General features: G+C 41.1%; 1 protein-coding gene, 1 pseudogene and 1 gene segment (V, D, J or C); all 3 read right to left on the reverse strand.

Annotated features, from left to right (window-relative positions):
• Positions 1–541: 541 nt before the first annotated feature.
• LOC115291352 lies at positions 542–2,750 on the reverse strand. The segment is given in 3 exon segments: positions 542–633; positions 2,218–2,544; positions 2,647–2,750. Coding segments are annotated over 3 exon segments (465 nt in total).
• Positions 2,751–2,987: 237 nt separating this feature from the next.
• On the reverse strand, positions 2,988–14,121 carry LOC115291353 (annotated as a pseudogene).
• A 3,305-nt stretch (positions 14,122–17,426) lies between these two features.
• The window catches only part of LOC115291354 (immunoglobulin epsilon heavy chain-like), a 19,387-nt gene continuing 8,863 nt past the window's right edge, over positions 17,427–27,950 (reverse strand). Inside the window, exons 3-5 of the mRNA XM_029938801.1 lie at positions 26,993–27,137; positions 20,884–21,017; positions 17,427–17,517 (exon numbers count right to left, since the gene is read on the reverse strand). Of these exons, the coding sequence (XP_029794661.1) occupies positions 17,427–17,517; positions 20,884–21,017; positions 26,993–27,137 (370 nt within the window). The remainder of the gene's footprint in view (positions 17,518–20,883; positions 21,018–26,992; positions 27,138–27,950) is intronic.

Below are 27,950 nucleotides of genomic sequence, written 5' to 3' on the forward strand. Positions count from 1 at the left end.
TCAGGAACTCTAACTGGGTTTTAAAAATCCATGTTTTATCATTTTTTTAAGATGAATTTTTCCATCATGGAGATGTCTATGTCTCTGACTGCTTCAGGTTTTATGCTTCTCTTTTTTTTTGCTTCTAGAGTATTCGCTTTATTAAAGAGTTCACATACTGTCCAGGGCCTGACACTTCAGAAAACATTTCTTCTGAGTGCTGTGTGCACTGTGCTGTCGTGTATTGGCTGCTCTGTCCCTCAGGTCAGTCTTCTGCAGAGTTTCTCCTTGCCTCCAGTGAGGAGTGTTGAGACCTTGTCCACAGTGTTGTGAGTTTTAACCATGTGAGTTTGGTCTGCTTGTTAACAGAGGCTAATTCTTATTTCCCCTAGAGCTGAAGCTATGCCTCACTATATGGTCATTAGACTTGGTGAGTGTAGGGGTTTATGCTGGACTTTGAAGGCAGGGGTACACTGCTGCTCTGGTTTCCAGTCACTATTTCCCTAGTAAAGAAGCACTAAAGGAAAGCAGGTGGGGAGGGGGAAGGCTTGTTTTGAGAGGCTCACCTCCCATTGATGCGTGCTGTGCTGCAGGCTGAGGTCTGTCCATGTTGATTGTTGGGGGTAATATTCTCCTCAGGCCACTCTTTAGTCACTGGAAATAAAGTTCCCACCTGCACCCGTTCAGGAGACTTTCACAAAGAGAGACCAATCTGTACTTGTGGGTAACAGACTTCAGTCAGAACCCTGCCTTCACCCTGTGTGTGTCCATGCCATATGCCCACCTGGCGGCACAGTACTCTTATGTTTTACCTCAGGGACTCTAACTGGGTTTAAAAAAGCCAAGTTGTATGAATTCAATATGACAGGGATCCCCACTTATCCTCTGGAAGAGGGTCTTGCTGTGCTGTGGCAGCAGGTGGTTTGTTCCAGAAGGGCAGTTACATAAACCTGGGGGCTTGGAGGTCATATTGACAGACAACAAAAAGACAGCATCCAGTTAGCTGCTCTCAGCAGGGGCTCCTATGCTAATGAACAGGGAAGTGCAAAGGTGCCTGTCAGCTCTCCTGTCTCTTGAGAGGCAGTGCCACCTCTCCCAAATGCACTCCAGGAAGGGATCTGTCTCTTCCCATATGACCCAGGGGATCCTCAGGCCACAGTAGCTCCTATGGGCCTTTGTCCTCCTTCTCCACAGGAGGACTGATATGCCCACCAGACTCCACCCAGTGATGGCATGGACTTCTAAATCTTCAGTCTTTTAGCTCCAAGTTTACAGGAGGTTGACTTGTCATGGTTATCGTTATGTATCAGCTTGACTGTGACATGTGTACCCAGATTAACCATTGTTTCTGTGGATGTCTGTGATGTGTTTCTAGAGGAGACTGGCATTTCCATCCATGGCTTCTGTCTGCATGGGCATCACCCACTCCATTAAGGTTCTGAATAGAATCCAATGCAGAGGTAGGAAGCACTTTCTAATTTTTACTCTCCTTGTGTATGTTTGAGCAGTTGAGCTGGAAAATTGGTCTCCTCCTGCCCTTGTTCTGAGGGTTACATCATCAAGTCCCCATGTTCTCAGACTAGACACTAGTTCAGAATGAGATGAGAATTAGACCACTGGTTTTCATGGGTCTTCAGCTTGTGATAGTAGATCATGGAACTTCTCAACCTATTTAATCATGTAAACCAATGTGTTCAGGGTTCTGTTCCTCAGGAACAGATGACTTATTTATTGTTTAGAGAAATTGAATAAATTGGAATTCATTTAAAGTCCTGAGTAGCAAAGTGCCGTGAAGGAAGCTTCAAGTTGTTATATTGGGACAAGAGCTGGGTGAGGATGATGAGGACCTGTGGGATCCTGTGGTCCTATCTGCACAGTCTGTGCATCTGGGACTTCAGTAACGTTCAGTTGTTTTCCCTATCATATATTTAATTCAATCATGTTTGGGGACAGGATAAGCAAGTGCAAACAACTGTGTCTTTTGTGCATGTTAGTGTAGTTTGCCTATGAAACAAAGTTTCTAATACAAAGGGTGAATAGGCAAGCACAGAATCCTGTGTTCATCAGGCACCCTAGGGGAAACTGCTGTGTGGAAAGGAAGCCCCAGACCCTGACAGGAAACCTGCCTGTAACCACCATCTGCAACTGCTCGATGGAATACAATCCAGAATTGTGCAAAGTGTGCAACCCCTGGTGGTGCTGATCTCCTTCTGCAGGGAGGTTTGTGTCTGGGCTCACACTGACGTCCCTTCACTGTGTCTTTCGCACAGAAATACATGGCCACGTCCTCGACTCTCAGGTTGTTCATCTGCAGAGAGAGCGTGTTCCTGGCATTGTCCCTGGAGATGGTGAATCGGCCCTTCACGGAGTCTGCATAGCTTGTGCTACTTCCACCACTACTAATATATGAGACCCACTCCAGGCCCTTCTCTGGAGCCTGGCGGAACCAGTACATCCAGTAGTTACTGAAGTCAAATCCAGAGGCTGCACAGGAGAGTCTCAGGGAGCCCCCAGGCTTCGCCAGGCCTCCCCCAGACTCCACCAGCTGCACCTCACACTGGACACCTGCAGACACAAGACATCCTGTTCAGGAAACTGTTACACATCCATGCTTCTCTCACTCATATCCACTCACAGACTCAGTGTCTCATGTTCACCATTAATTACCTTTTAAAACAGCAACAAGGAAAACCCAGCCAAGCACAAACTCCATAGTTGGATGTCTGTGTTCTTTCCTGATCACAGAATGGGAACACCTGGGACTCCCTGGGCTGGAGCTCCTCTCCCAGCTGTAGGGTCTTGGCTCGCTGGTTTAATCAGCTCAAGACGGACCCTATTTGCATATCCTATGAGTATATAAACAGCTATTTATTCAGTGGTTACAGAGGTGGTATAACCACAGCAGATGTAACTCTTTTTGATTTGGTGTATTGACAGCATTTGGGTAAATATAAATTGGTATTATGATTTTCCAGAGTACACACTGGCCTCCATGTGCTACTTTGGTTTTACCTCTGCACACTCATCTTGGGTTTAGGTGTAGTGATAGCCATTAAGTAGATGTGGACCTACACCCAGAATGTAGGGGGTTGTGAAGTGTCCAAGAGCAATGTGTGGTGAGAGTGATCCCAAGGATCTGGGCTCCCCCCACCTCGGGAACTATTCTCCCCTCCTCCCCCAACCCCTGAATCACCTGCAGGACCAAGTAAGAAATGTGGAATCCCTTGTAATGGAGAAGGGATGATTTTTCTTGTTTTGAAGTTTATCTGAAATATAGAGAGAATCAGGTTCTGTGAATGTGTATTTTCAAGTCGCTAAAATGTCACTATCATTGTGTTCCTCCTAAACCATCTCTGTATTTGTTTGTCAGACCGTTATTGAGTGTATGTGATATAGGGTAAGTGCACTTGCAGACTGTGTGAGATGATAACACTAATGTCAGAATCAACACGAAAAAGTGTGAAGATTCCTGTTAAATTCTGTAGTTCCCCTGGAATTTTTCATACGTACTTTATTTCTTCACCCTGTCCCCACAGAACTATTGGTGTTTCTCATGTTACACAGACTGGTATTAGTTTTATAGAATTTACAGACGTGCAATTATATTATATGAACCTTTCTCTGTAGGGTTTATATGGCTCAGCATTAGTCCTTGTGCACACAACCATGTTGCTGGTTGTAGCCGGAGTAATTGGATTGAATATTCGGCAGGCAGCTTCACAAGAATGAACATCGCCAAATTTTATTTTTTAAGTATTTGTTTTGGGGGGGATCCAAATTGCTACCAGTGTCTGTTAGTCTGTTATTTTAATACAGGTGCTTCTCAGCATTATATACATTGCATTATATGTGTATATATATATATATATATATATATATATATATATATATATATATACACGTGGCACACAGAGAACGCATTATTTATTTAGTTTCCAGAACAATTAAACTGTATAAGAGGCAGAGGAGCAAATTTCCATCAATATATGAGTTTCTCTCTTCTGACAAGTTGCTCTTATTATTAGAGTTAATGGAAGCTCATTATGAAAGTTGGGAATATAAATAAAACACACTTAAGGAGCGCCTGGTTGGATCAGTTGGTTAAGCATCCAACATCAGCTCAGGTGATGATCTCACGGTTTGTGGGTTCCAGCCGCATGTCAGACTCTGTACTGATGGCTCAGAACCTACTGTCTGCTTTTGATTCTGTGTCTACTCCTCTCTCTACCCCTCCCCAGCTCATGCACTGTCTCTCTTTCTCTAAAAAATAAATAAAAATTAAACACAATTAAGACTAGTGATCTTTCTATGGAGATGTTCTTTAAGGTTGGGAGGAATGAGGTGAAGGACATTTCTTTAGAAAAGCAGGATGGCCATAGGTGATGATATGGAAGTTTAACAGAAATCAAGAAATTAGCAATTGTTTAGAAAACCACTGAATAATTCACATCCTTGTCAATGATGTGATCTGATGAAGATAAGTTTCCATGGAAATAAGTCCCGTCTCGTGGATGTGGTCCTATTTCACATCTGGGATCTGTGTCTCTGTGGACCTGTTACAGTTCTAGTCAGGTAGGCAGGAGGGGTCAGCTGGGATTTTTCTACTTCTTCAGAAGTTTCCTTCAGAATAAAATGTTCTTTCTCCAAGTCCCTTTTCCTCTCTGCATGTGGGAATGCTGACACCATGTCCATCCATGATGGGGTCATCTGGAGTTGGGGAATGACATAGAACTGATTTTCAGTCAATACACTAGAAGCACTCTGGTTGTCACATTCCCCCAGACAATCTGCAGTCTGCTGCTTGGTGGCACAAGTGACTTCCAACAAGCATTGGTCAAGTATTCTACTAGAGCACACTGCATGGTGTAGCAACTTTGGTATGACCTTGAGTCAAGTATTTGCAAGAACACCAAGAGAATAAGGTAATTTCCTGCTCATGTATAACCAGCAACAGCAAGGCCCAGGAGTGCTCTGAGGTGGCACATGGCTGAAAGCCCATCTTCAGAAGCTATTCGAACACAGATAGATGGATTTTATCCAACATCCACCCACTATGGCATGTGGATATGCTTTATTTGTTGTATGTGTATTTGCCCCATGGTGTGCAGTAATCCCTTGACCAAAACCTCCAGCCCTTCAAGATGATGAAAAGCTTTTTGGGTTGTGTTTCTATCCAGAGTTGTACCAGCTTTTCTATACAGTGACTGAGACACACACCTCATAGTGGTCATGGTAACATAACTCTGCACAATGCTGTTTAGACTCATACCACACAGTCCTCACATCCACAGCCTTCTTGAAAGATGGAAAGAAACAGCGTCCTTAAAATAAAGTTACACAAACTCTCAGAAGGACATGGACTCTCTTGTCCAAAGAAACTTCCTGGTACTATGACCTTGAATCCTCTTTCTGTTGCTTCATTATTGGTGTATAGAAATGCAACCGATTTCAGTACATTGATTTTTGTACCCTGTAACTTTACTGAATTCATTGATCAGTTCTAGGAGGCTTCTTGTGGAGTCATTCGAGTTTTCCATGTGTAGTATCATGTCATCTGCAAAAAGTGAAAGTTTGACTTCTTCTTTGCTGATTCTGATGCCTTTTATTTCCTTTTGTTGTCTGATTGCTGATGTTAGGACTTCCAGTACTATGTTAAACAACAGTGGTGAGAGTGGACACCCCTGTCGTGTTCTTGATCTCAGGGGGAAAGCTCTCAGTTTTTCCCCATTGAGGATGAGTTTAACTGTGGGCTTTCCAATAAGTGCTTTAATAAAGTTTAAGTAAGTTCCTTCTATCCCGACTTTCCTGAGGGTTTTTTATTAAGAATGTTGTTGTATTTTGTCAAATGCTTTTTCTGCATCTACTGATAGAATCAGATGGTTTTTATCTTTTCTTTTGTTAATGTGATGGATCACATTTATGGGTGTGCGAATATTGAACTAGCCCTGGAAGCCAAGAATGAATCCCACTTGATCATGATGGATAATTCTATTAATGTGCTGTTGAATTCGTTTTGCTAGTAACTTGTAGAGTATTTTTTGCATCTGTATTCATTAAGGTTATTGGCCGGTAGTTCTCTTTTTATGTTGGGTCTCTGTCTGGTTTAGGAATCAAAGTGAAATTTGCTTCATAGAATGAGTTTGGAATTCTTCCTTTGATTTCTATTTTTTGGAATAACTTGACAAGAATGGGTGTTAACTCTGCTTTAAATGTCTGGTAGAATTCCCCTGGGAATCCATCCAGCCCTGGGCTTTTATTCCTTAGGAGATTTTTAATAACTAATTTGAATTCTTCACTGGCTATGGGTCTGTTCAGATTTTCTATTTCTTTCCGTTGAAATTTTGGTAGTGCATGTGTGTTTAGAAATTTGTCCATTTCTTCCCGGGCATCCCTTTTGTTGGCATATAACATTTTATAGTAATCTATGATGATTGTTTGTATTTCTTTTTTTATAATAGTTTATTGTCAAATTAGTTTCCATATAACACCCAGTGCTTCTCCCCACAAGTGCCCCCCATCATGACCATCACCCCCTCTCCCCTCCCTCTCCCCACAGATCAAGGGAGACTACTGAATACTGGAGACGAACCATGGATTGTTTGTATTTCTGAGGGATCATCTGTAATAGATCCATTTTCATTCATGATTTTGTCTATATTTTTCTTTTGGAGGAGCCTTGCTAGAGGTTTATCAATTTCATTTTTTTTTTTTCAAAAAAAAACTCTTGGTTTCATTGATTTATTTATCTCTTTCTTTGAATTATATATTGTTTATTTTGGCCCTGATCTTTATGATTTCTTTTTTTCTGCTGGGTTTGCAGTGCTCTTGCTGCTCCTTTTCTAGTTTCCTAAGGTGGTCTGTTAGATTTTGAGTTTACGCTTTTTCTATTTTGTTAAAGTAGGCCTGGAGTGCAATAACCTTACCTCTTAGGACTGTGTTTGCTGCATTCCATAGTTTAAATTGTTGTATTTTCATTTTTATTTTTTCCATATATTTTTTAATTTCCTCTATGATGGCCTGTTCTCTCAATCATTCTTCAGTGGGATCGTTTTCAACCTCCACATTTATGGAGCTTTTCCAGACTTTTTCCTGTGGTTACTTCCAAGTTTCATAGCATTGTGATCTGAAAATGTGCAAAATATGATCTCAATTCATTTGTACTTATGGAGGGCTGTTTTATGACCCAGCATGTGATCAGTCTTGGAGTATGTGCAATGCATACTCGAGAAGAAAGTGAATTCCCTAGCGTCAGGATGCAGAGTTCTAATTATAACTCTCAATTCCATCTGTTCCAGTGTGCCGTTCAGGTCCATTTTTTCTTTAGTGATTTTCTGTCGGGTTGATCTATCCATTATTATAAGTGGGGTATTAGTGTCGCCAGCAATTAGCACATTCTTATCAATAAGATTGTTTCTGTTTGTGATTAATTGTTTTATGTATTTGGGTGCTCCCAAATTCAGTGCATAGATGTTTATAATCGTTAGCTCTCCCTGATGTAGAGACCTTGTAATCATTATATAATGTCCTTCTTCATCTCTTGTTACTGCTTTTAATTTAAAGTCCAGTTTGTTCTATATATGTATTGCTACTCCAGCTTTCTTTTGGTGTCCAGTCGCAAGGTAGATATTTCTCCATCCCCTTACATTCAATCTAAAAGTGTCTTCAGGTATAAGGTGAGTCTCTTGTAGACAGCAAATAGATGGATTTTTTTTTTAATTCATTCTGCTACCCTGTGTTATTTGATTGGAGCATTCAGTCCATTTACATTCAGTGTTTTTATTGAAAAATGTGGGTTTAGGTTCATTGTGTTCTCTGTAGAGTTCATGTTTGTACTGATGTCTCTGTTGTCTTATATTCCTTGCTACATTTGTGTCATAGAATCTCTGTTAGGATTTTTTGTAGGGCTGGTTTGTGGTGATGCATTATCTTAACTTTTGTTTATTTGGGAAAACCTTGACCTCTCCTTCTATTTTGAACGTTAGGCTCGCTGGATAAAGAATTCTTGGTTGCGTATTTTTCCTCTTCATCTTATTGAATATTTCCTGCCATTTTTTCTGGCCTGCCAAGTTTCAGTAGATATGTCTGTAACCACTCTGAATGGTTTCCCTTTGTATGTTAGGGCCTTTTTATCCCTAACTGCTTTCAGAATTCTCTCTTTATCTTTACATTTTGCCAGTTTCACTATGATATGTCATGCTGAAAGTCAGTTCAGGTTATGTTTTAGGGGAGTTCGATATGCCTCTTTAATTTCAATGTCTTTCTCGTTCCCCAGATTGAAAAACTTTTCATCTATAATTTGATCAAGCACCCATTCAAGACTTTTTTCTCTTTCTTCATCTTCAGGAACTCCTATGATACGGATATCTTTGTTTGATTGTATCACGCAGGTCTCGAATTCTCCTTAACTGGTCTTGTATCAATTTCTCTCCTTTTTTCTCGGCTTCCTCTTTTTCTATAACTGTGTCTTCTAATTCACATATTCTACTCTCTGCTTCTTCAATCCGTGCAGTGGTATTCTCCCTTTTATTATTCACCTCATTTATAACCATTTGAAGGTCCCTAGTCTGTGTATTAATAGCTTCTCTGATTGTTTTTTCAAGCCCAGTAATTAATTTTATTACAATTGTTCTAAATTCTTGTTCAGTTATGTTGTTTATGTCAGCTTTGAGCAGTTCTGTAGCTGTGATTTCTTCCTGGAATTTCTTTAGAGAAGAGTTCTTTTGTTTCATCACTTTGGCTAGCTTTTTGTCCTTGTCATTTTAAACAGGTTGTTATGCACTCTGCACCTTTTAGTATTGCACTTTTAAAGGAGGTTTTTGACTGTCAAGGGACTGTCATTTCAGGAGATATTCTTTTTATGGTGTCTCTCAGTTTCTCTTATTATGCCTCTGATTAATATATTTCCCTACTCAGTGATATTTGGGACTTCCATTATGTGTGCTTTGGCTTGTTTCTTAAAATAGCCCTGAAAAGGAAAACAGACAGACAAACACACAGGGAACAAAAGCAGGCAGACCTACTGACAGATCAAGTAAACAAGAAAACCAAAAGGGAAAGGAAAAAAAGGAACAGGAAAGAAAAGAGAGGACAAGAAGGAGGAAATGAAGGCGGGCAATCAGGGACAGCCAAAGATAAAGGACCATTTAGAGCATAAAACCTGCAGAGGGGAAAGTTAAGAATGAGATAAGGGAAAAAAAATCTGGATGGTAAGAGTTGATGTAATCACAACAGTGCATAAATGTTGGTCTTTCCCAGACTCCAGGGGGGAAAGGGTGAAAAGGAGGAAATAGGAAAAGAGAAAACAAGGGAAAAATTAAAAAATAAAAATAATAAGAAGAGAAAAAACTTTAAAAGGTAAAAATAATAAGAAAAAAAGAATCCAGGTCTCCAGTGCATATGGGTGTGGTTGTGTCTCAGGGGCTGGTCTCTGATGCCCCGCCTTAGTGGTTGTGGGGAGAAGAATGGCGATTTTGCAAGCCCCCCTCAGACCATGCATTGCCAGCCACTCTCTTGAGTCCACCTTTCCGTGCCACGGGTGGGCCAGATTCTTTCAGGGTTCTACATTCTGCCAGGTTTCTAAATCCTCGTCCACCCATTAAAATGCTTCCACCACCATTAAAATGATCTCCGGCAGGCAGGCGTCTTTCTGGCCAGGATTGTGTAGGGAGGTTGGGAGCCAGTTTTTCCCTGGCTCACCTGAAGTTGGCCGACTGCGGAGCCCATGGGAGAACAAACCCACTAAGGGCGATGAATTTCTTTCTCTGCACCCAGCGACTACACATGGAAAGTTTGTCTCTTCACTGCGGGCTGAAGTCTCCCCTCTCCAGAGATCACGACATGAGTGTCTCAGCCTCTCCTCTTCCCCTCGGCTCCGCACCACCCTGCAAGGCCCTGCATGGCCCATTCGTGTGTGGCCCTACACGGTTCTGTGCCACCTGCAGGGCTGCCCTGCGCATGGTCCTGCATTGTGCTGTGCCACCTCTGGAAACATGGCTCTCTGAGGGCCCGGTGCCAAGTTTCTGGGCACTCTCTTTCTCAGCTCCACTTTGAGCCGACATTCACTCCCTCAGAGTCTCTGGTCCCAGGTCCTACTCACTCAGGCATCCATAAGGCTATTATCAATAAGGCATCTGTGTGCACACCTCCATTCTTGGGGATCAGAATATTGTGGCTTGATCCATTCATCAGGTGATGAACATTTAGGCTCTTTCCAGCACTGGGTGTTATATGGAAACCAATTTGACAATAAAACCTAGCAAGACAGAAGGGAGTGCTATGATACATTCAATGTGCTGAATGGAAAAAAAAAAAAAGAGGAAGTTTGTCATTGAGAAGTAGGAGAGATAAAGAGTTTTCCAGACAAACAATATTCTTTTAAAAAAACAATATTCTTTTAAAAAAAGAATATTGTGGCTTTTAGTTCTTCTCAGTTTGATGGTTGCAGGGATATGGCAGTAACAGTGCTCCCTATTTCTCCGCCATCTTTTGCCCCCTCTCCATTGGAGTTTTTAATCCATTTACATTTATAGTGATTACTGATAGATATGATATTAGTGCAATTGTGTTATCACAATGTTTCTGTAATGTCATTTGTTTCTGGAGATATTCTCTGTTCCCTTCTAGAGTTTGTTGCTTTTGGTCTTTCTTTCTCTCAAATAGTTCCCTTTAATATATCTTCAGGGATGGTTTAGGGGTCAAAGACTCCTTTAGGTTGTGTTTGTCTGGAAAACTATCTCTCCTACTTCTCAATGACAAACTTCCTCTTTTTTTTTTTTTCCATTCAGCACATTGAATGTATCATAGCACTCCCTTCTGTCTTGCTAGGTTTCTGTCGAGGGAACTAACCCTTTGCTTTCTCTTCTTAGTTAAGAACTTCTTTTGCTGCTTTCAGGATTTTTCCTTTTTTTAATTTTATGCCAATTTTCTATTATTTGTCTTGGTAATGGCCTGGTGTTGTTCATTTTGATTGAAGTTCCCTGTGCCTCTTGTATTTGGATGTTCATTTCCTTCTCAAGGTTAGGGAAATTTTTAGCTATAATTTGCACAAATATACTTCCTTTCCTTTTCCCCCTGTCTTCCACTGGGACTCCTATGAAAGGAATCTTATTACACTTTATGGAGTCACTGAGTTCTCTAAGTCGACATTCGGAACTCAATAAGTTAGTTTACCCTCTCTTTCCTGATTCCTTATTTTCCATAATTTTATCTTCTATATCACTTAGTCATTTTTCTGTTGCTTCTATCCATTATTATGTACAGTAAACATTGTATCTTTTGATAACAATTTAAAATTTCACCACGACCAGTGTTTGTGCCTTTTTCTTGTAGTATGCGTATCTTTGATGTCTTCTGTGCTTTTCTCAAGCCCAGCCATTGTCTTCATGATTGTTGTTTTATGTTCTGTTTCAGGCATATACTTTATACCATCCTGGGGTATGATATTTTCTTGTTCTCCTTTGAGAACGAATCCCTCCATTTCGTCATACTGTTTGAGTCTTGTCTTCTTCTGTGTTTTAGAAATGCCTGTTATGTTTTCTGCTCCTGAGAAATATGGCAATATTAAGAAGAGTTCATATATGGTCCAGAGCCTGGCACTTCAGGAAGGGTTTATGGTGAGTGCTGTGTGCACTTTGTTCTTGTGTTTTGGCTCCTCTGTCCCTCAGGCCAGTCCTCTGCAGAGTTTCTACTTCCTTAAAGTCGGGAATGATAAGACCTTGTGCAGTGTGTGATAAAGTTTAACTAGTTGTGTTTTGGTCTGCTTGATAAAAGAGGCTAGATCCTATTTCACCTGTAGATAGGGCTTTGTTGTTCTCTATAGTCAATGAAAGTTGTGCCTGTGGAGGTTGTACTGATGTTCTGAGGGAGGGACTGATGGAGCAATGGTTCCCAGGCACTCATTCCTTAGTAATAAAGCACGTGAAAAGTGCAAGGGGTTGGACAGGGTGTAAGCACCTCAAGCCTATACTGAGGGCTGTTCTCGCCAAAGTCTGTCTATGCTGAGTTTTGGGGGGAAATAATGGCATTGGCCCACACTCTCATCCTTGGAGTGGGAGTTCCCACTACCTCTGTCCTGGAAGCCCTCGCAGAGCCCTGAACAATCTTGCTTTGTGTGTACCAGTATTACATCAGAATCCTGCTTTCACACTATTTGGGTCCAAAGTATATTCACATCTTGTGGGACAGTGATCTAGTGTTTTATTTGTGTGGTGCACCAGATGCGTTTCATCACTCCAAATTGTAGGGACTCAGTTTGGTGCCACTGAGCTTATCCTGTGTGGGAGGGTCTCGCTGTGCTATGGCTGGTCCTAGTTTGTTCCAGAAGGCCAGTTGTATGAATTCTTGTGTGCTCGGACTTTATGGTAAAGACAACAAAAATCCAGCTTCCAGATTAGCTGTCCTCAGCAGAGATTCCTATGTTAATGACCAGGGTAGTGCAATGGCTCCTGTCAGCTCTCTTGCTACAGGAATGGCAGTGCCACCACTCCCATAGGCACTTCAGAAAGGGGAACTGTCTCTCCACATCTGACCCAACACATGGGATCCTCAGAGCAGAGTACCGCCTATGGGCCTCTGCCCTTCTTATCCACAGGAACACTGCTATGCCAACCAGGGTCAACCCGGTGGTGGCATGGGCATGTAAATCTCCAGTCTTTGAGCTCCACGTTTACAAGAGGTTGACTTGTCATGATTAACTTTATGTGTCATCTTAACTGTGTCATGGGTACCAGAATTAACCATTGTTTCTGTGTATGTCTGTGATGTGTTTTGAGAAGAGATTGGCATTTCCATCTATGGCTTTGGTCTGCATGGCATCCCCCCACTCTCTTAAGGTTCTGAAAAGAATCCAATGCAGAGGGAGGAAGAACACCCTCATTTTTACTTCCCATGTGCATGTTTCAATTGGAACATTGGTCTCCTCATGCTCTTGATCTAGAGTTATATCATCAGGTCCCCAAGTTCTGAGACTAGACACTAATTCAGAATGAGAGAAAGAATTACATCACAGTTTTTCCAGGGACTCTAGCTTGTGATAGTAGATCATGGGACTTCTCAACCTATTTAATAATGTATACCAATGTGCTTTGAGTTCTGTTCTTCAGGAAATGACAAATCTCTTATTTAGAGTTATTGAATAAAGCTGTAACTCATTTAAAGTTGTGAGTAGCAAAGTGCCACAAAGGAAGTGTCCTGTTGTTTGTTTGGGACAAGAGCTGGGTGAGGATAATGAGGAGCTATGGGATCTTGTGGTGCTAGCCACACAGTAAATGCATCTGGGACTCCTGTAAAAGTTCAGCTGTTTTGCCTCAAGATATTTGGGATTCAATCTTATTTAGGTACAGGAGTAAGCAAGTGCAAACAACTGTGTCTTTTGTGCATGTTAGTGAATTTTCCTATGACAACAATGTGTCTAATTCAGAGAGTGAATAGGCAAGCACAGAATCATGTGTTCATCAGTCTCTCTGGGGAAAACTGATGAGTGGAAAGGAAGCCCCAGACTCTGACAGGAAACCTGCCTGTAACCTCCATCTGCACCTGCTCCAGGGAATACAAACCAGAATTGTGCAGAGTGTGCACACCCTGGTGGTGAACATCCCTTTCTGCAGGGAAGTTTGTGTCTGGACTCACACTGATGTCCCCTCACTGTGTGTCTTGCACAGAAATACATGGTCGTGTCCTCGGGCCTCAGGCTGTTCATCTGAAGAGCCACTGAGTTCTTGGCGTTTCCCCTGGAGATGGTGAATCGGCTCTTCACGGAGTCTGCATAGCTTGTGCTTCCACCACTATTAATATATGAGACCCACTCCAGGCCCTTCTCTGGAGCCTGGCGGACCCAGTTCATTTCATAACTACTGAAGTCAAATCCAGAGGCTGCACAGGAGAATCTCAGGGAGGCCCCCAGGCTTCGCCAGGCCTCCCCCAGACTCCACCAGCTGCACCTCACACTGGACACCTGCAGACACAAGACATTCTGATCAGGAAACTGTCACTCATCCACTGCTTCTCTCACTCATATCCACTCACAGACTCAGTGTCTCGCGTTCACCATGAATTACCGTTTAAAACAGCAACAAGGAAAACCCAGCCAAGCACAAACTCCATGGTGAGATGTCTGTGTTCTGTCCTGATCACAGAATGGGGACACCTGGGGACTCCTGGGGCTAGGCCTCCTCTGCCAACTGTAAGGTTCTTGTTTGGTTGGTTTAATCAGCACACAAAGGGCTCTATTTGCATATCGTTTGACTGTATGTCAACCTCCAGATATCGATTTTATTCTTCAAAAGTGAAGGACACGAGCAGTTACTTAGGCAGTTTGTGTAGATGGTGCTGTCACAGTATGAAGAATTCTAATCTGTGAACACAGTTATATTTATAGGCACATGTGCATATTTACTTTCCTTTAATCAACAATGCTAATTTTCCCAATACAAGCATTTACATACCTTTTGATGTTTAGACCACAATACTTTATTTTGTGCCATTTTAAATTGTACATTTTCTTTATTTCTTTTGCATATATTTTATTTTTAAGTAGTTTATTGTCAAATTAGTTTCCATACAACACCCAGTGCTCTTCCCCACAAATGCCCTCCTCCATCACCACCACCTCTTTCCCCTCTTCCCCCTTCAACCCTCAGTTCGTTTGCAGTATTCAATAGTCTCTCAAGTTCTGTGTCCCGCTCTCTCCCCAACTCTCTTTCCCTCTTCCCCTCCCCTTGGTCCACCAATAGGTTTCTTCTGTTCTCCTGATAGACCTATGAGTGCAAACATATGGTATCTGTCCTTCTCTGCCTGACTTATTTTGCTTAGCATGACACCCTCGAGGTCCATCCACTTTCCTACAAATGGCTATATTTCATTCTTTCCCATTGCCATGTAATACTCCATTGTATATATATACCACATCTTCTTGATCCACTCATCAGGTGATGGACATTTAGGCTCTATCCATGTTTTGGCTATTGCTGACAGTGCTGCTATACATTGGGGTACTTGTGCTCCTATGCATCAGCACTTCTGTATCCCTTGGGTAAGTCCCTAGCAATGCTAATGCTGGGTCATAAGGGAGTTCTATGGGTAGTTTTTTTGAGGAACCTCCACACTGTTTTCCAGAGCGGCTGCACCAGTTTATATTGCCACCAACAGTGTAAGAGGGTGCCTGTCTCTCCACACCCTCGTCAGCATCTATAGTCTCCTGATTTGTTCATTTTAGCCACTCTGACTGGTGTGAGGTGGTATCTCAGTGTGGTTTTGATTTGTGTTTCCCAGAATAAACAAAATTGGTAATCCCCTAACCAGGCTCCTCAGAAAGAAAAGAGAGAGCAACCAGATAGACAAAATCATGAATGAACAAGGATCTATTACAACCAATCCCTTAGAAATACAAACAATAATCAGAGATTACTATGAAAAATTATATGCCAACAAACTGGACAACACAGAAGAAATGGACAAATTCCTAAATGCGCATGCACTGCCAAAATTCAAACGGGAAGAGATAGAAAGCATGAATAGACCAATAACCAGTGAAGAAATTGAATCTGTTATCAAAAATCTCCCAACAAATAAGAGCCCAGGGCCAGATGACTTCCCAGGGGAATTCTACCAGACATTTAAAGCAGAGCTAATACCCATTCTTCTCAAACTATTCCAAAAAATAGAAATAGAAGGAAAACTTCCAAACTCATTCTATGAAGCCAGCATCACCTTGTTACTCAATCCAGAGAGAGACCCAGCAAAAAAAGAGAACTACAGACCAATATCCTTAATGAATACAGATGCAAAAATACTCAACAAGATCCTGGCAAATCGAATTCAACAGCACATAAAAAGAATTATCATCATGATCAAGTGGGATTCATTCCTGGGTTACAGGGTTGGTTCAATATTTGCAAATGCATCAATATGATCCATCACATTAATAAAAGAAAGGATAAAAACCATATGGTCCTGTCGATAGATGCAGAAAAAGCATTTGACAAAATACAGCACCCTTTCTTAATAAAAACCCTTGAGAAAGTCGGAGTAGAAGGAACTTACCTAAACATTATAAACGCAGTTTATGAAAAGCCCACAGTTAATATCATCCTCAATGGAGAAAATCTGAAAGCTTTCCCCCTGAGATCAGTAACACGACAGGGCTGTCCACTCTCACCACTGTTGTTTAACATAGTGCTGGAAGTCCTAGCATCAGCAATCAGACAACAACAAAATAAATAAATAAATAAATAAATAAATAAATAAATAAATAAATAAAAGGCATCAGAATTGGCAAAGAAGAAGTCAAACTTTCACTTTTTGCAGATGACATGATACTCTAAATGGAAAACCCAGTTGACTCCACCAGAAGCCTTCTAGAACTGATCAATGAATTCAGTAAAGTTGCAGGGTACAAAATCAATGTACAAAAATCAGTTGCATTCTTATACACGGAAAATGAAGCAGTGGAAGAAGAAATCAAGAAACTGATCCCATTCACGATTGCACGAAAAACCATAAAATACCTAGGAGTAAACCTAACCAAGGATGTAAAAGACCTATAGAATGAAAACTATAGAAAATTTATGAAGGAGATTTAGAAGACACCAAGAAATGGAAAAACATTCCCTGTTCATGGATTGGAAGAATAAACATTGTGAAAATGTCATTACTACCCAAAGTAATCTACACATTCAATGCAATCCCCATCAAAATTGCACCAACATTCTTCTCAAAGCTAGAACAAACTATCCTCAAATTCTATGGAACCACAAAAACCCCGAATAGCCAAAGTAATGTAGCATATATTTTAATACTGCTGTGTGGACTCACAGCACCTTTCTTGTTGTTCATTTTGTATCCTGCACTGTTTCTCATTTAAAAAATTTGGCTCTAATAGTTTTTGTGCTATCTCTAGTGTTTCATTATGTTTAATATCATGCCATCTGCAAACAGGTGATTTTCCTTCCTTCTTACAGATTTAAATGTCTCTTATTTCCTTTCATTGCCTAATATTTCTGGGTACATCTTCCAGATGTAGAAGCAGAAAGCTTTTCCCTTCTTTGCTTCTGGATTTTTACCTGTCTTAGGATTCAATTGACATAAGACAGATCTATGGGAGAGAATAAATTTCATTTCACAAGTGCATCTGCTTCCTAATAATATGATATCCATAGAATGTACAAAGCAGGTGGCACTTATGACTTTCAGTCAATAAAATTTTGGATTTGTACAGAGTTAAAGCCAAGGTGTCTTTTTGGAGTATTAAATTAGTCACCAAATAAATTGGTTTGTTTGCTCAGCCTTCTTGCCCCTAAGATCCTTATTTCTGTGCTAAGGATGGGTCTCCCCTTCTTGTACAGGGAAGGGAACTTTCCCAAAGGAGATTTATTTCCTGCTGTCGGGGGACAATGGAGGGTCCTAGTGTCTTTGGACTACTTCTTAAGTAACTTTCATCCAAATAAAAAAAGTCACAAGATGACATCGTTCAGGGTGGCATATTTATTCTTCACATCATCATGTTGAATACTTATATTGGGGCTGATCATCATTACCTGGCTCCTGAAATGACAGGAAAGGCTTCAGTATTTAACTGTTTAATATGCTGTTGGGTGTGGGCTTTTCATAATGGCCACAAGCACGTGGAGGTAATTTCTGTTCCTTTTTAATTGAGTTATTTTTAAATTATAAACGTGCATTGAATTTTGTCTAATGTTTTTATGAGTTAGTTAAGAATGGTGTACATTCACTCATTTTCTCTGTTAATGTAGGGCAGCACATTTACACATTTTAAAGGATCTTTGCATCCCAGGGATGAATCATGCTAGATTATCATGAGTGATCCTTTCAATGTGCTGTTGGATTCAGTATGCTCGGATTTTATCAAGGAATTTTGTATGTATGTTAATCTGAGATATTGGCCTGTAGTTTCCCTCCTTGTGGTGGCTTTCTTTGGCTTTGGTGTGAGAGTAATACTGTCCTCATAAAATGCATTTGGGGATATTATTTTACATCAGCATCTTGTAATATTTTGGGAAATATTTGTGTTAATTCTTCTTTAAATATTTGGTAGAATTTAAAGAAAGCCATATACTCTAGGTGTTTTTTTGGAGCATGTAGGTTTTAGATTTAGGAAATCTTATTAATTTTTGTTTTGTTCACTTTGTATTTTTTCATGAAACAGTCTTAGTATATTACATAATACTAGAAAATGTGTAATTTGTTCTTGTGATCTAGTTCTTGGCAATAAATATCTAAGTTTTTCTTTTAAGATCCTTTCATGTCATTCGTTCAGGTATGTGTCTTTTTTCAGTTCTGATTGCATTTGTTTCAGTCTTACCTATTTTCCTAGGCTACCTATGTTTTTAAAATTTCACTTTTCTTTTCCAAATACAAATTTTAATGTTGATTTGTCTTGTATACTTGTAATAGTCACTTTTTCTCTGCTTTATCTTCTAATGCTAATTTTATGTTTATCTTATGTCAATAAAAATACCAATGATTTTTTTAAAGGAACATGAAAAATATACTAATTCATATGGAAACACACAACACATGGAACACACAGACAAGTAGAACAGATTACAGATCCCAGAAGTAAAAGTGTTCAGATGCAGTCAGCAAATCCTCCACGAGATTTCCAACAATATGCAGTGTGAAACAGATAGTGTCTCTTAAAATTGGTGTTGACTAGAAATGGCTGGGGGGTCAGTCAGTTAAGTATCTGACTTCCATTCAGGTCATGATCTCACGATTTGTGGGTTTGAGTCCCATATCAAGCTGTGGGCTAACAGCTCAGAGCCAGGATTTTGTATCTGCCTCTCTCTGTGTGCCTCCCTTGCTCATGATCTGCCTCTCTTCCTCAAAAATAAAATAAATTTCAAGAAATGGTGTTGATATGTACATGCGAAATAATGACATTTGGCCATAATCTTACATCATACCTATAAGTTGACACAAAAAATTTCAAAATGGATAAATCAGAACACCTGACCCTAAATGCCTTTAAAAAACTCACAAAGTATCAACATCATGACATTCACCTGACAATGATTTATTTGATATAAAAGCAAAATCACAAAGAACAAAGATCGACAATGGGGAACTACATCAAACAAGAAAAGTTGGAAAGGAAATGTTAGCAAAGCAATAAGGTAGTCTGTGAAATAGGAGACATTACCGGAAAACATACTGAAATGGAGTTAATAATTAAAATACAGGAGGGACTCCTTAACATCAATTGTAAAATTCATGAGTATAATCAAAACAATAAATAAATTGCCTGATTAAAATTTGGATCAGCATATAAATACCCATGTCTCTATAAAAGATGAACAAATACCATCCAGCATATGACTTGATGTTCAACATCTTTAATCACCAGAGAAATCCACCCCCAAAACACTGAGATATCACTTTATAGCTGTTAGCTAGGCTCTTATAAAAGAAACCAAACACAGTGAGAACATACCAAATATTGGTGAGGATGTGGATAATAGGCAATCCTAGAATTTTTTCGATGGGAGTATGACACAGTGTAGCTACTATGGAAAACAATGTGGTGAAAATAACTCACCAGATCGAGTTCCTAATCTGTTCCCATATAGCTGACTTCATTTCAAGATAGATGTGAGGAAGTTCTGGGCCTCATGTTGTGGGAAGAGGCAGATACAGGAGACAGGTGGATCTAGTGGAAGATCCCCAAACTATTCCAGGAGAATGGACCCCTGGCTGCCAACTTGTAAGGCTGGACTCAGTATAAACATTGATATTGATGGCTCCCCATGGGTGTCTCTGTCCCACAGGGAAAACAAAAGGAGTGAGGGGTAGAAACAACTCTTTTCTTCCACAGGAACATGGAGATACTGAGAATCTTTGAGAGACAGTCATGGAGCTGATTTTAACGTTGTGGGGTTTGAACAACTAGGAGGGTCATTAATGATGGTCTGTCTTCATAGACATCAAAGGAACACCATAGAGCAGATACAAGGAGAGAGAATTTCCTCAAATGAACTAAATTTAGATCACATGAATGAGTTCGTTTCCTCTGTTTGGAAATTACTTATATATATTTTAAATGGTGACCAGTGTACCTGTGAGGCACTGGTATGATTATTTGAGTTGATTAATCCCAAAGCTTGGTCTCTATCAAGGTAGGTAATGCTATTATGACCATTCACTCTCAATATGAGAATATATCTGTGTTTGGAAAAGTTTTAGCAGAGTTTTCTCTGTTTACTGGTCAGGATGAAGTTTGTAGAACATGATGAGAAAGATGCCTCAAGGAAAACTGACCCTGACACACTACTGCTTCTGGATGTGAGCTCTGAGATCCCAGATGTCTCCTGGTGATCTGAGAGCCCCCAGGTGATCTGAGAGTGCCAGGTGACTATGTGGCCCTTGGAGTCCTGTGTGCTCCATGATGACATGAGTGTCCCAGGTTACCTGAGAGTCCCCAGGTGACTGAGTGGCAACTGATGACATGAATGCCCCTGGAGATCTGAGCACCCTCTAAAGGTATGAGTGCTCCCCAGAGACCTGAGTGACCCTGATGTCCTCAGCTTCCTCTGGTAACCTGAGTGTCCCAAGAGATCTGAGTGGCCCCTGATGTTATGAATGCTTTCTGATGACTTTTAGGTAACCTAAGGGCAAGTTAAAGTATTGGACTCCTGCCTAGCTCTCAGAAGTCCCCTTGTTGCTTTTGAGCCAGCTATCTTGCTAGGCTTATCCTATCCTGTTAGCCCTTAGGTGGCTCTGATCACATTCCTGTTAATCCTGGGGGAACTTCCAAGGGTGTGGGCAGCACCTGCTTTGTCCCTCCTCCTTCCTGCCCAACTAACAGATGGACATGTGGCTCTCATGGTCTGGGCTGTGGTATGTACTGTGGAATTCATGATAATATATGAACCATCCACTGCACACGCTCACCTGGAATCAGTGGATCCAATTCCACCAGAAATTACTGGTTGAGCTGGAGAACCAAGAGACACGGCCAGTGAGGTGCAGGATGTGTGAGCACAAGAGTTGGGCTGATTCCTGCAGATGCACCTGGGACAGGACACCTGGGGACAAGAAGACTCAGCCTGTGCCAGTCATTACCAGTCACACCCATCCCTATGGTCCCACAACTGACATCTGGGATCCTCACCTTAGGCAGATGTCACGAGGCACAGAGAAGTATCTTGATTCTCCTCTGTTTATAGAACACAACTCTGCTATTCCCCCAAAGACCTTAGCCCTGTGTGAGGAGAGAGGTGTGGCCTCCCACTGCCTGAGAGTGTATTTTACCCTTAGTTTTGAGGAGACATTTGCACAGGTGGGTAAGAGCGTGTCTTTATAGGTGGACAGGGGCTGAATCAGGCTTCCCCAGTTCTTCCAGGACCACCTGTGTGCATCTCTTTGTTGATTCCACAATGCATGTTGGTCTTGGGTTAGGAGAGCAGTTGGTGTATCAATTATGTTGGAGGAAGATCAAGAACTGGTCTGAGCTCTCTGAACATAAAAATATATAACAATCAAATGAGTGGATCACAATTCTCTATAAACCAACTTTCAAAAGGATATTTAAAACGATGCACACTTTGTGCAGACAAATTTCAATACCTAATCTATAAATACTGAATACTTTCAATACTCAAAAGTAACAGTCATTCCATACATAATTCCACATAAAATATATACTGATGTCCACTCTATTGTAAATATAATAATGAGTAAAGGACACTGATTCCCAATATGTTTGTTTTAGTTTCCACACTGATGCATTAACTTCATCTGACAACTATCTGTAGAGTATGGACATGCCTGGAGACCTGATCTTAATGGTTATCTGGTAATGGGCTCTGACTGCTCTGTCATCTGCAAAGCTTGGAAGCAGTGCCTACATCCTGATGTGCACAGACACCAACGCACGACCAGACTCTCTGTCATCTGCAGATAGAATTCCCATGTGTGGAGGGTGCCTCCCTTCTCCTGAGAAATCTGCACCTCACACGGGAGGCTTTCAACTCACAGAGAAGGATCAGACTTCACAGAAAGTGGTTGACTGTTCTCTGATATGGAACAGAGACTTCTTAACTTTGTTAAGAAGTAATGGCACTCAAACAAACCCCTTGATGAAAATGGAGTATCTGACCTGGAAATTATTGGGATCTAATTATTATAAGCCTATCAAGAAATTTTAGACAATATGTTCATAGTCCTGAAGGCATGTGCCAATAAGATCTATGCTGAGCTAGATGAATAGATTTCAAATAAATAACATATGGATAGATAGTAGACACATAATGGATGAACAGATAATAGATGATCGATAGACATATAGAGATATAAATAGATAGATAGACAGTCAGATAATAGATGGGTGATTACATGTTATTTTAAAGAAATCACCTTAGAGGATTCATGTTGTTATGAGAGCCATTGGAAGAAATTACATACGATTGCCAATATTTATTTATTTATTTATTTATTTATTTATTTATTTATTTTTAATAGTGTATTGTCAAATTGGTTACCCTAACACACCCAGTGCTCTTCCTAAGTGCCCTCCTCCATTACCATCACCCTCTTTCCCCCCTCCCTTTCCCCTTCAGCCCTTGGTTCTTTTTCAGTATTCAAGAGTCTCTCATGATTTGCGTCCCTCTCTCTCCCCAACTCTCTTTCCCTCTTCCCCTCCTTATGGTCCTCTATTAGGTTTCTCCTGTTAGACCTATGAGTGAAAGCATATGATATCTGTCCTTCTCTGTGTGACTTATTTCGCTCAGCATGACACCCTCAAAGTCCATCCACTTTGCTACATATGACATTCTTTCTCCTTGCCATGTAATGCTCCATTGTATACATATACCACATCTTCTTGATCCATTCATCAGTTGATGGACATTTAGGCTCTTTCCATGATTTGGCTATTGTAGAAAGTGCCGCTATGAACATTGTGGTACATGTGCTCCCATGCATCATCACTTCTGTGTCCTTTGGGTAAATCCCTAGCAGTGCTATTACTGGGTCATAGGGGAGTTCTATCGATGGTTTTTTGAGGAGCCTCCACACTGTTTTTTAGAGTGGCTGAACAGTTTACATTCCCACCAACAGTGTAGGCGGGTGCCCACTTCTCCTCATCCTCGCCAGCATCTATAGTCTCTAGATTTGCTCATTTTAGACATCTGACTCACGTGAGGTGTCATCTCAGTGTGGTTTTAATTTGTGTTTCCCTGATGATGAGTGATGCAGAACATCGTCTCATGTGCATGTAGGCCATCTGGATGTTCTCTTTGGAGAAGTGTCTGTTCATGTCTCCTGCCCATTTCTTCGCTGGATTATTCATTTTTTGAGTGTGAAGTTTGGTGAGTTCCTTATAGATTTTGGATACTACACCTTTATCTGTTATGTCATTTGCACCTCTCTTTTCTCATTTTGTCTGTTGCCTATTAGTTTTCATGATTATTTCCTTTGCAGTGCAAAAGCTTTCTATCTTGATGAGGTCCTAATTTTTCATTTTTGCTTTTATTTCCCTTGCCTTTTGGGATGTATCGAGTTGGAAATTGTTGTGGTTGAGGTCAAGGAGGCTGTTTTCTACTTTCTCCTCAAGGGTCTTGATGGTTTCCTGTCTCACATTCAGGTCCTTCATCCATTTTGAGTATATATAGGTGTATGGTGTAAGAAAGTGGTCTAGTTTCATTCTTCTGCATGTTGCTGTCCTGTTCTCCCAGCACTACCTGCTAAACAGCTGTCTTTTTTTCCATTGGAAAAACTCTTCCATGTTTTGTCAAAGATTGATTTTAAAAACATATTTTCGATTGTTTCATTTGCCTTGCAGAAGCTTTTTATCTTGATGAGGTCCCAGTAGTTCATTTTTGTTCTTGATTCCCTTGCCTCTGGGGATGTGTCAAGGAAGAAATTGCTGTGATTGAGGTCCAGGAGGCTATTTCCTGCTTTTTCCTCAAAGGTTTTTATTGTTTCCTGTCTCACATTCAGACCCTTTATCCATTTTGATTTTATTTTTGTGAATGGTGTCAGAAAGTGGTCTAACAGGCAACCGACAGAATGGGAAAAGATAGTGGCAAATGGCATATCGGATAAAGGGCTAGGATCCAAGATATACAAGGAGCTCATGTTGGGGCCCAGTAGGCAAAAATAACCCTCAAACAATATTTGGCCTCCTGGGCCACACATGTGGTTTTTATTCATCCTGTCTGTGATTTTCTCATTGCTTTGTAAAGAGACATATACTTTTAGACTTTGAATCAACTTGGTTCGGTCAGTGGCGCCAGCCCTCCCCTTCCTTTGCTTTCTAGCTCTTTGTCTGCTGTTGGGAGTAAACCTCAAACCTCTGCCAAAAGATTTGCCTATTAAAGGATGAGCATCTTGCCCATGCATAACTAATGAGGGGCCTTAAGAAATGTAAATATCCTCATAGAATTTTTCAGGCTCATCTTCTGCTTGGAGCCAGACTATTATTAGGGAATCCCTCTCTTGCAATGACTTGATAATTCCTGATATTTACACCTGTCTTGTTAAACATGACCCTTTCCAGAGCATGTCTTCATTTCAAAAACCTTGAGCTGTGTAACCATTATAGAAATGATGTAATCACCCATGGTATATAAGACCCTGGCCATCTAAGTAAAACGTGGCTTTACCAACCACCATCCACGTTATTTGTCTCGTCTGTCTTGTCTGTCTTGTTCGTCTTGTCCGTCTTCTTTTCTAGAGATATTGCACCGACACCAACCCCCTACTTGGGACCTTCCGACTGGGGTGCATGGGCTGGTCCCCAGCAAGCTCACTAAACTCCATACACGAAAAATGAATGATCCAGTGAAGAAATGGGCAGAAGACCTGAACAGACAGTTCTCCAAAGAGGACATCCAGATGGCCAACAGGCACATGAAACGGTGCTCAGCGTCACTCATCATCACGGAAATTCAAATCAAAACGACACTGAGATACCACCTCAGACCGGTCAGAGTCGCTAAAATGAACAAATCAAGAGAATATAGATGCTGGCGACGATGTGGAGAAACAGGCACCCTCCTACACTGTTGGTGGGAATGTAAACTGGTGCAGCCCTCTGGAAAACAGTGTGGAGGCTCCTCAAAAAACTATCGATAGAACTCCCCTATGACCCAGCAATAGCACTGCTAGGGATTTACCCAGGGGATACACAAGTGCTGATGCATAGGGGCACATGTACCCCAATGTCCATAGCGGCACTATCTACAATAGCCAAATCATAGAAAGAGCCTATATGTCCGTCAACTGATGAATGGATCAAGAATATGTGGTATATATATACAATGGAGTACTATATGGCAATGAGGAAGAATGAAATCTGGTCATTTGTAGCAAAGTGGATGGACCTCGAGGGTGTCATGCTAAGCAAAATGAGTCAGGCAGTGGTGTGTTCTCTCACTCACCCCACGTTGGGGTGGCACTTATCCAGTCCCGCCCCGGCTGGCGGGGTGGTAAATCATTGTGAGTCCGTTCCTGAGGGAGGGAGAGTAGGGCAGGAAGGGGAGCACAGAGAGTGAGGCAAGACAAGCGTTTTCTGATCAAGCCCGTTTATTGAAAAAGGAATCAAACCTTTATAGGATTAGGGGCGGGAAACTGGCTCAGGTTGGTTGCCAGGTAACAGAGTCAAATGATTATGAGAGAAAGGGGAAACTGAAACTGAAACTCCGAACACAGCATCAAAGGAAGCGCCCAGACTTTCGTCTGCAATACTGGGCAGGGGAAGATTAGCGCTGCATAAACCTGAATGCGGTTTGATCTTTTGTTCATTTTGGATTTTCTCATCTGGCCCAGTATGACTGTCTCCGAATCCTGGACCAGGAAATGCACTCTCCTAGCCTCCAGATGTAAATCTTGTTTTTATGGTTGCTCCCTGGAAAGCGATATATCCTTGCCTGGGGCGGCCAAATCTCGGCAGCTCCCAACAAGGCAGAGAAGGATAGATACCATATGTTTGCATTCATAGATCTAACAGGAGAGACCTGGCAGGGGCCCATGGGGAGAGGAAGTGGGAAAGAGAGCTGGGGATAGTGAGGGACACAGATAAAGAGAGACTACTGAATACTGAAAACGAACCACGGACTGAAGAGGGAGTGGGAGGGAAGGACAGGAGTGATGGTCATGGTGGGGAGCACTTGTGGGGAGAAGCACTGGGTGTTATATGGAAACCAATTTAACAATAAACTATTAAAAAATAAAACTTAAAAACCATATTTTCATAATGAAAAGTATATTTTGATGCCAATTTTGAATATACAAATTAAGTAATTATAACTTCAATTATTTCTGAGTAAGTAGAGCTTCCACATAGAGTAGCAGATGGCTCCTTGTACATTCCTCCTCTCTCAAGGTCTTGCTGCTTCCAGATGGTCCCAAGCTTTCATCCCAGAGTGTCCTTAGCTCTAGAATGAGTAGGAATAAGAGCTATGTCCTGGAACTGGACCTTTGTCTTCTATCCTAACATTTACAGCTTCTTTTTGGCTCTTGATCAAAGACTTCTGCAGACCAGGCTCCATCCCTGATCCATCATCTGTCATCCTTCTGGTCTTATCCATTTATTCGGTGAGAAGTTACCAATGGATTTCAGGACTTTCATCAGATCCTCAGTATAATTCAGGGTGAGGAAGGAAACTGCATAGATATAACATCACAAGCTCTCCCCACCATTGCCTTGAGTTCCCTCCCATGATGTTATTACCATCCCTCCCATCCATTCCCCTAGTACCCACTCTTGCAGTAGAATCTGTCACTTTCATAGCATGAAATAAATTTGTCCCCCTTCCAATATTAATTCATCTAATCAATCCAATCTATATAGTCATCAGACAACCATGCAGCTAAGAACGAACACAATACAGAGTGTTGATACACAAGTATTTCTGGATATAATTTAGTACAGTTTATCTAATGATCAGGGTAAGTAGAATTTTACAGAAGTAACTTAAATATGCAAAACTGGACTTTATTTGGTATAAGGTGCTATTAGTTTAGATGAACAAAGTCAAGTTACAGGACAATTCAGTACCTGCAACTCAAAAACTGCATCAATCTCATGTCTGTTCAAACCCCTATTTTTTCCACACCAAGTAGTTTCTTGTGCATCTTGTTTTTCAGATTCCGTCTGGTAAAATGGGTTCATCCAGTGTTTGGTCTTAGGCAGTGGCTTCTCCCTTGATGGACAATGAACATGAGATTTATTCATGTTCACACATGTTCTGGCTCTTGTTTCTATTGTCTGCAGTTTTGGTTTCAAAGGTTATCCATTCCCCTGTTGTAGGAAAGCTTAGTGGCTTACATGGTGTGGTAACTACAAAGACAGTTCCTGTAAGCACTTGTGTACATGTTTTGACAACACATTTGGTCTAATTTCACTTAGTTATATCACCAAAATTGGTGGGGCTGGTCACAAGGTTAAGCATATGACCAATTACACAGGAGAGTGGCCAACTTTTAGAATATGAGGTGCCATTTTGCACCCCCAAGAGCAGGATCCTGCTCTGTTCCAGTTTCATTCTATATGGGAACAGTTGTGAAATCCTTTCCCTTCACCTCTGAATCTCCTATGTGGTTGACTCTGGGAAACACAGGCAGACCTGTAGGAAGCACTTTCATCACGGGACCTGAGCATGTTGAGACACAAAGTTCCTATCCAGGGCAGGCTGCCCAAATGTACCACAGTAGCAAACTGATTATTTTGCATTAAACATACTTGGGAAAGCCTGTGCTGCTCTGTAGACTCCCATCAATTCCTGGGTGTGGCCTGTGGGTGCTAGATCCATTCTTATTTATCCTCTGTCCTGATGAAAGCAGGAAATAAATCTTCCACGTGAAAAATACCAGAACTGTAGTACGAAGATACATCTTTATCTCCAGCGATAGGACTTTGTAACTGAGAAACCTGAAGAAACATGCATTATTAACCTGTTACTAATCTACTGTCTCTGCCCCAAATCCTGAAAGTTTCTTACTAAATAAAGCCCTCA

This window comes from Suricata suricatta, chromosome 5, assembly GCF_006229205.1.
Source record: "Suricata suricatta isolate VVHF042 chromosome 5, meerkat_22Aug2017_6uvM2_HiC, whole genome shotgun sequence".
NCBI lineage: Eukaryota > Metazoa > Chordata > Mammalia > Carnivora > Herpestidae > Suricata > Suricata suricatta.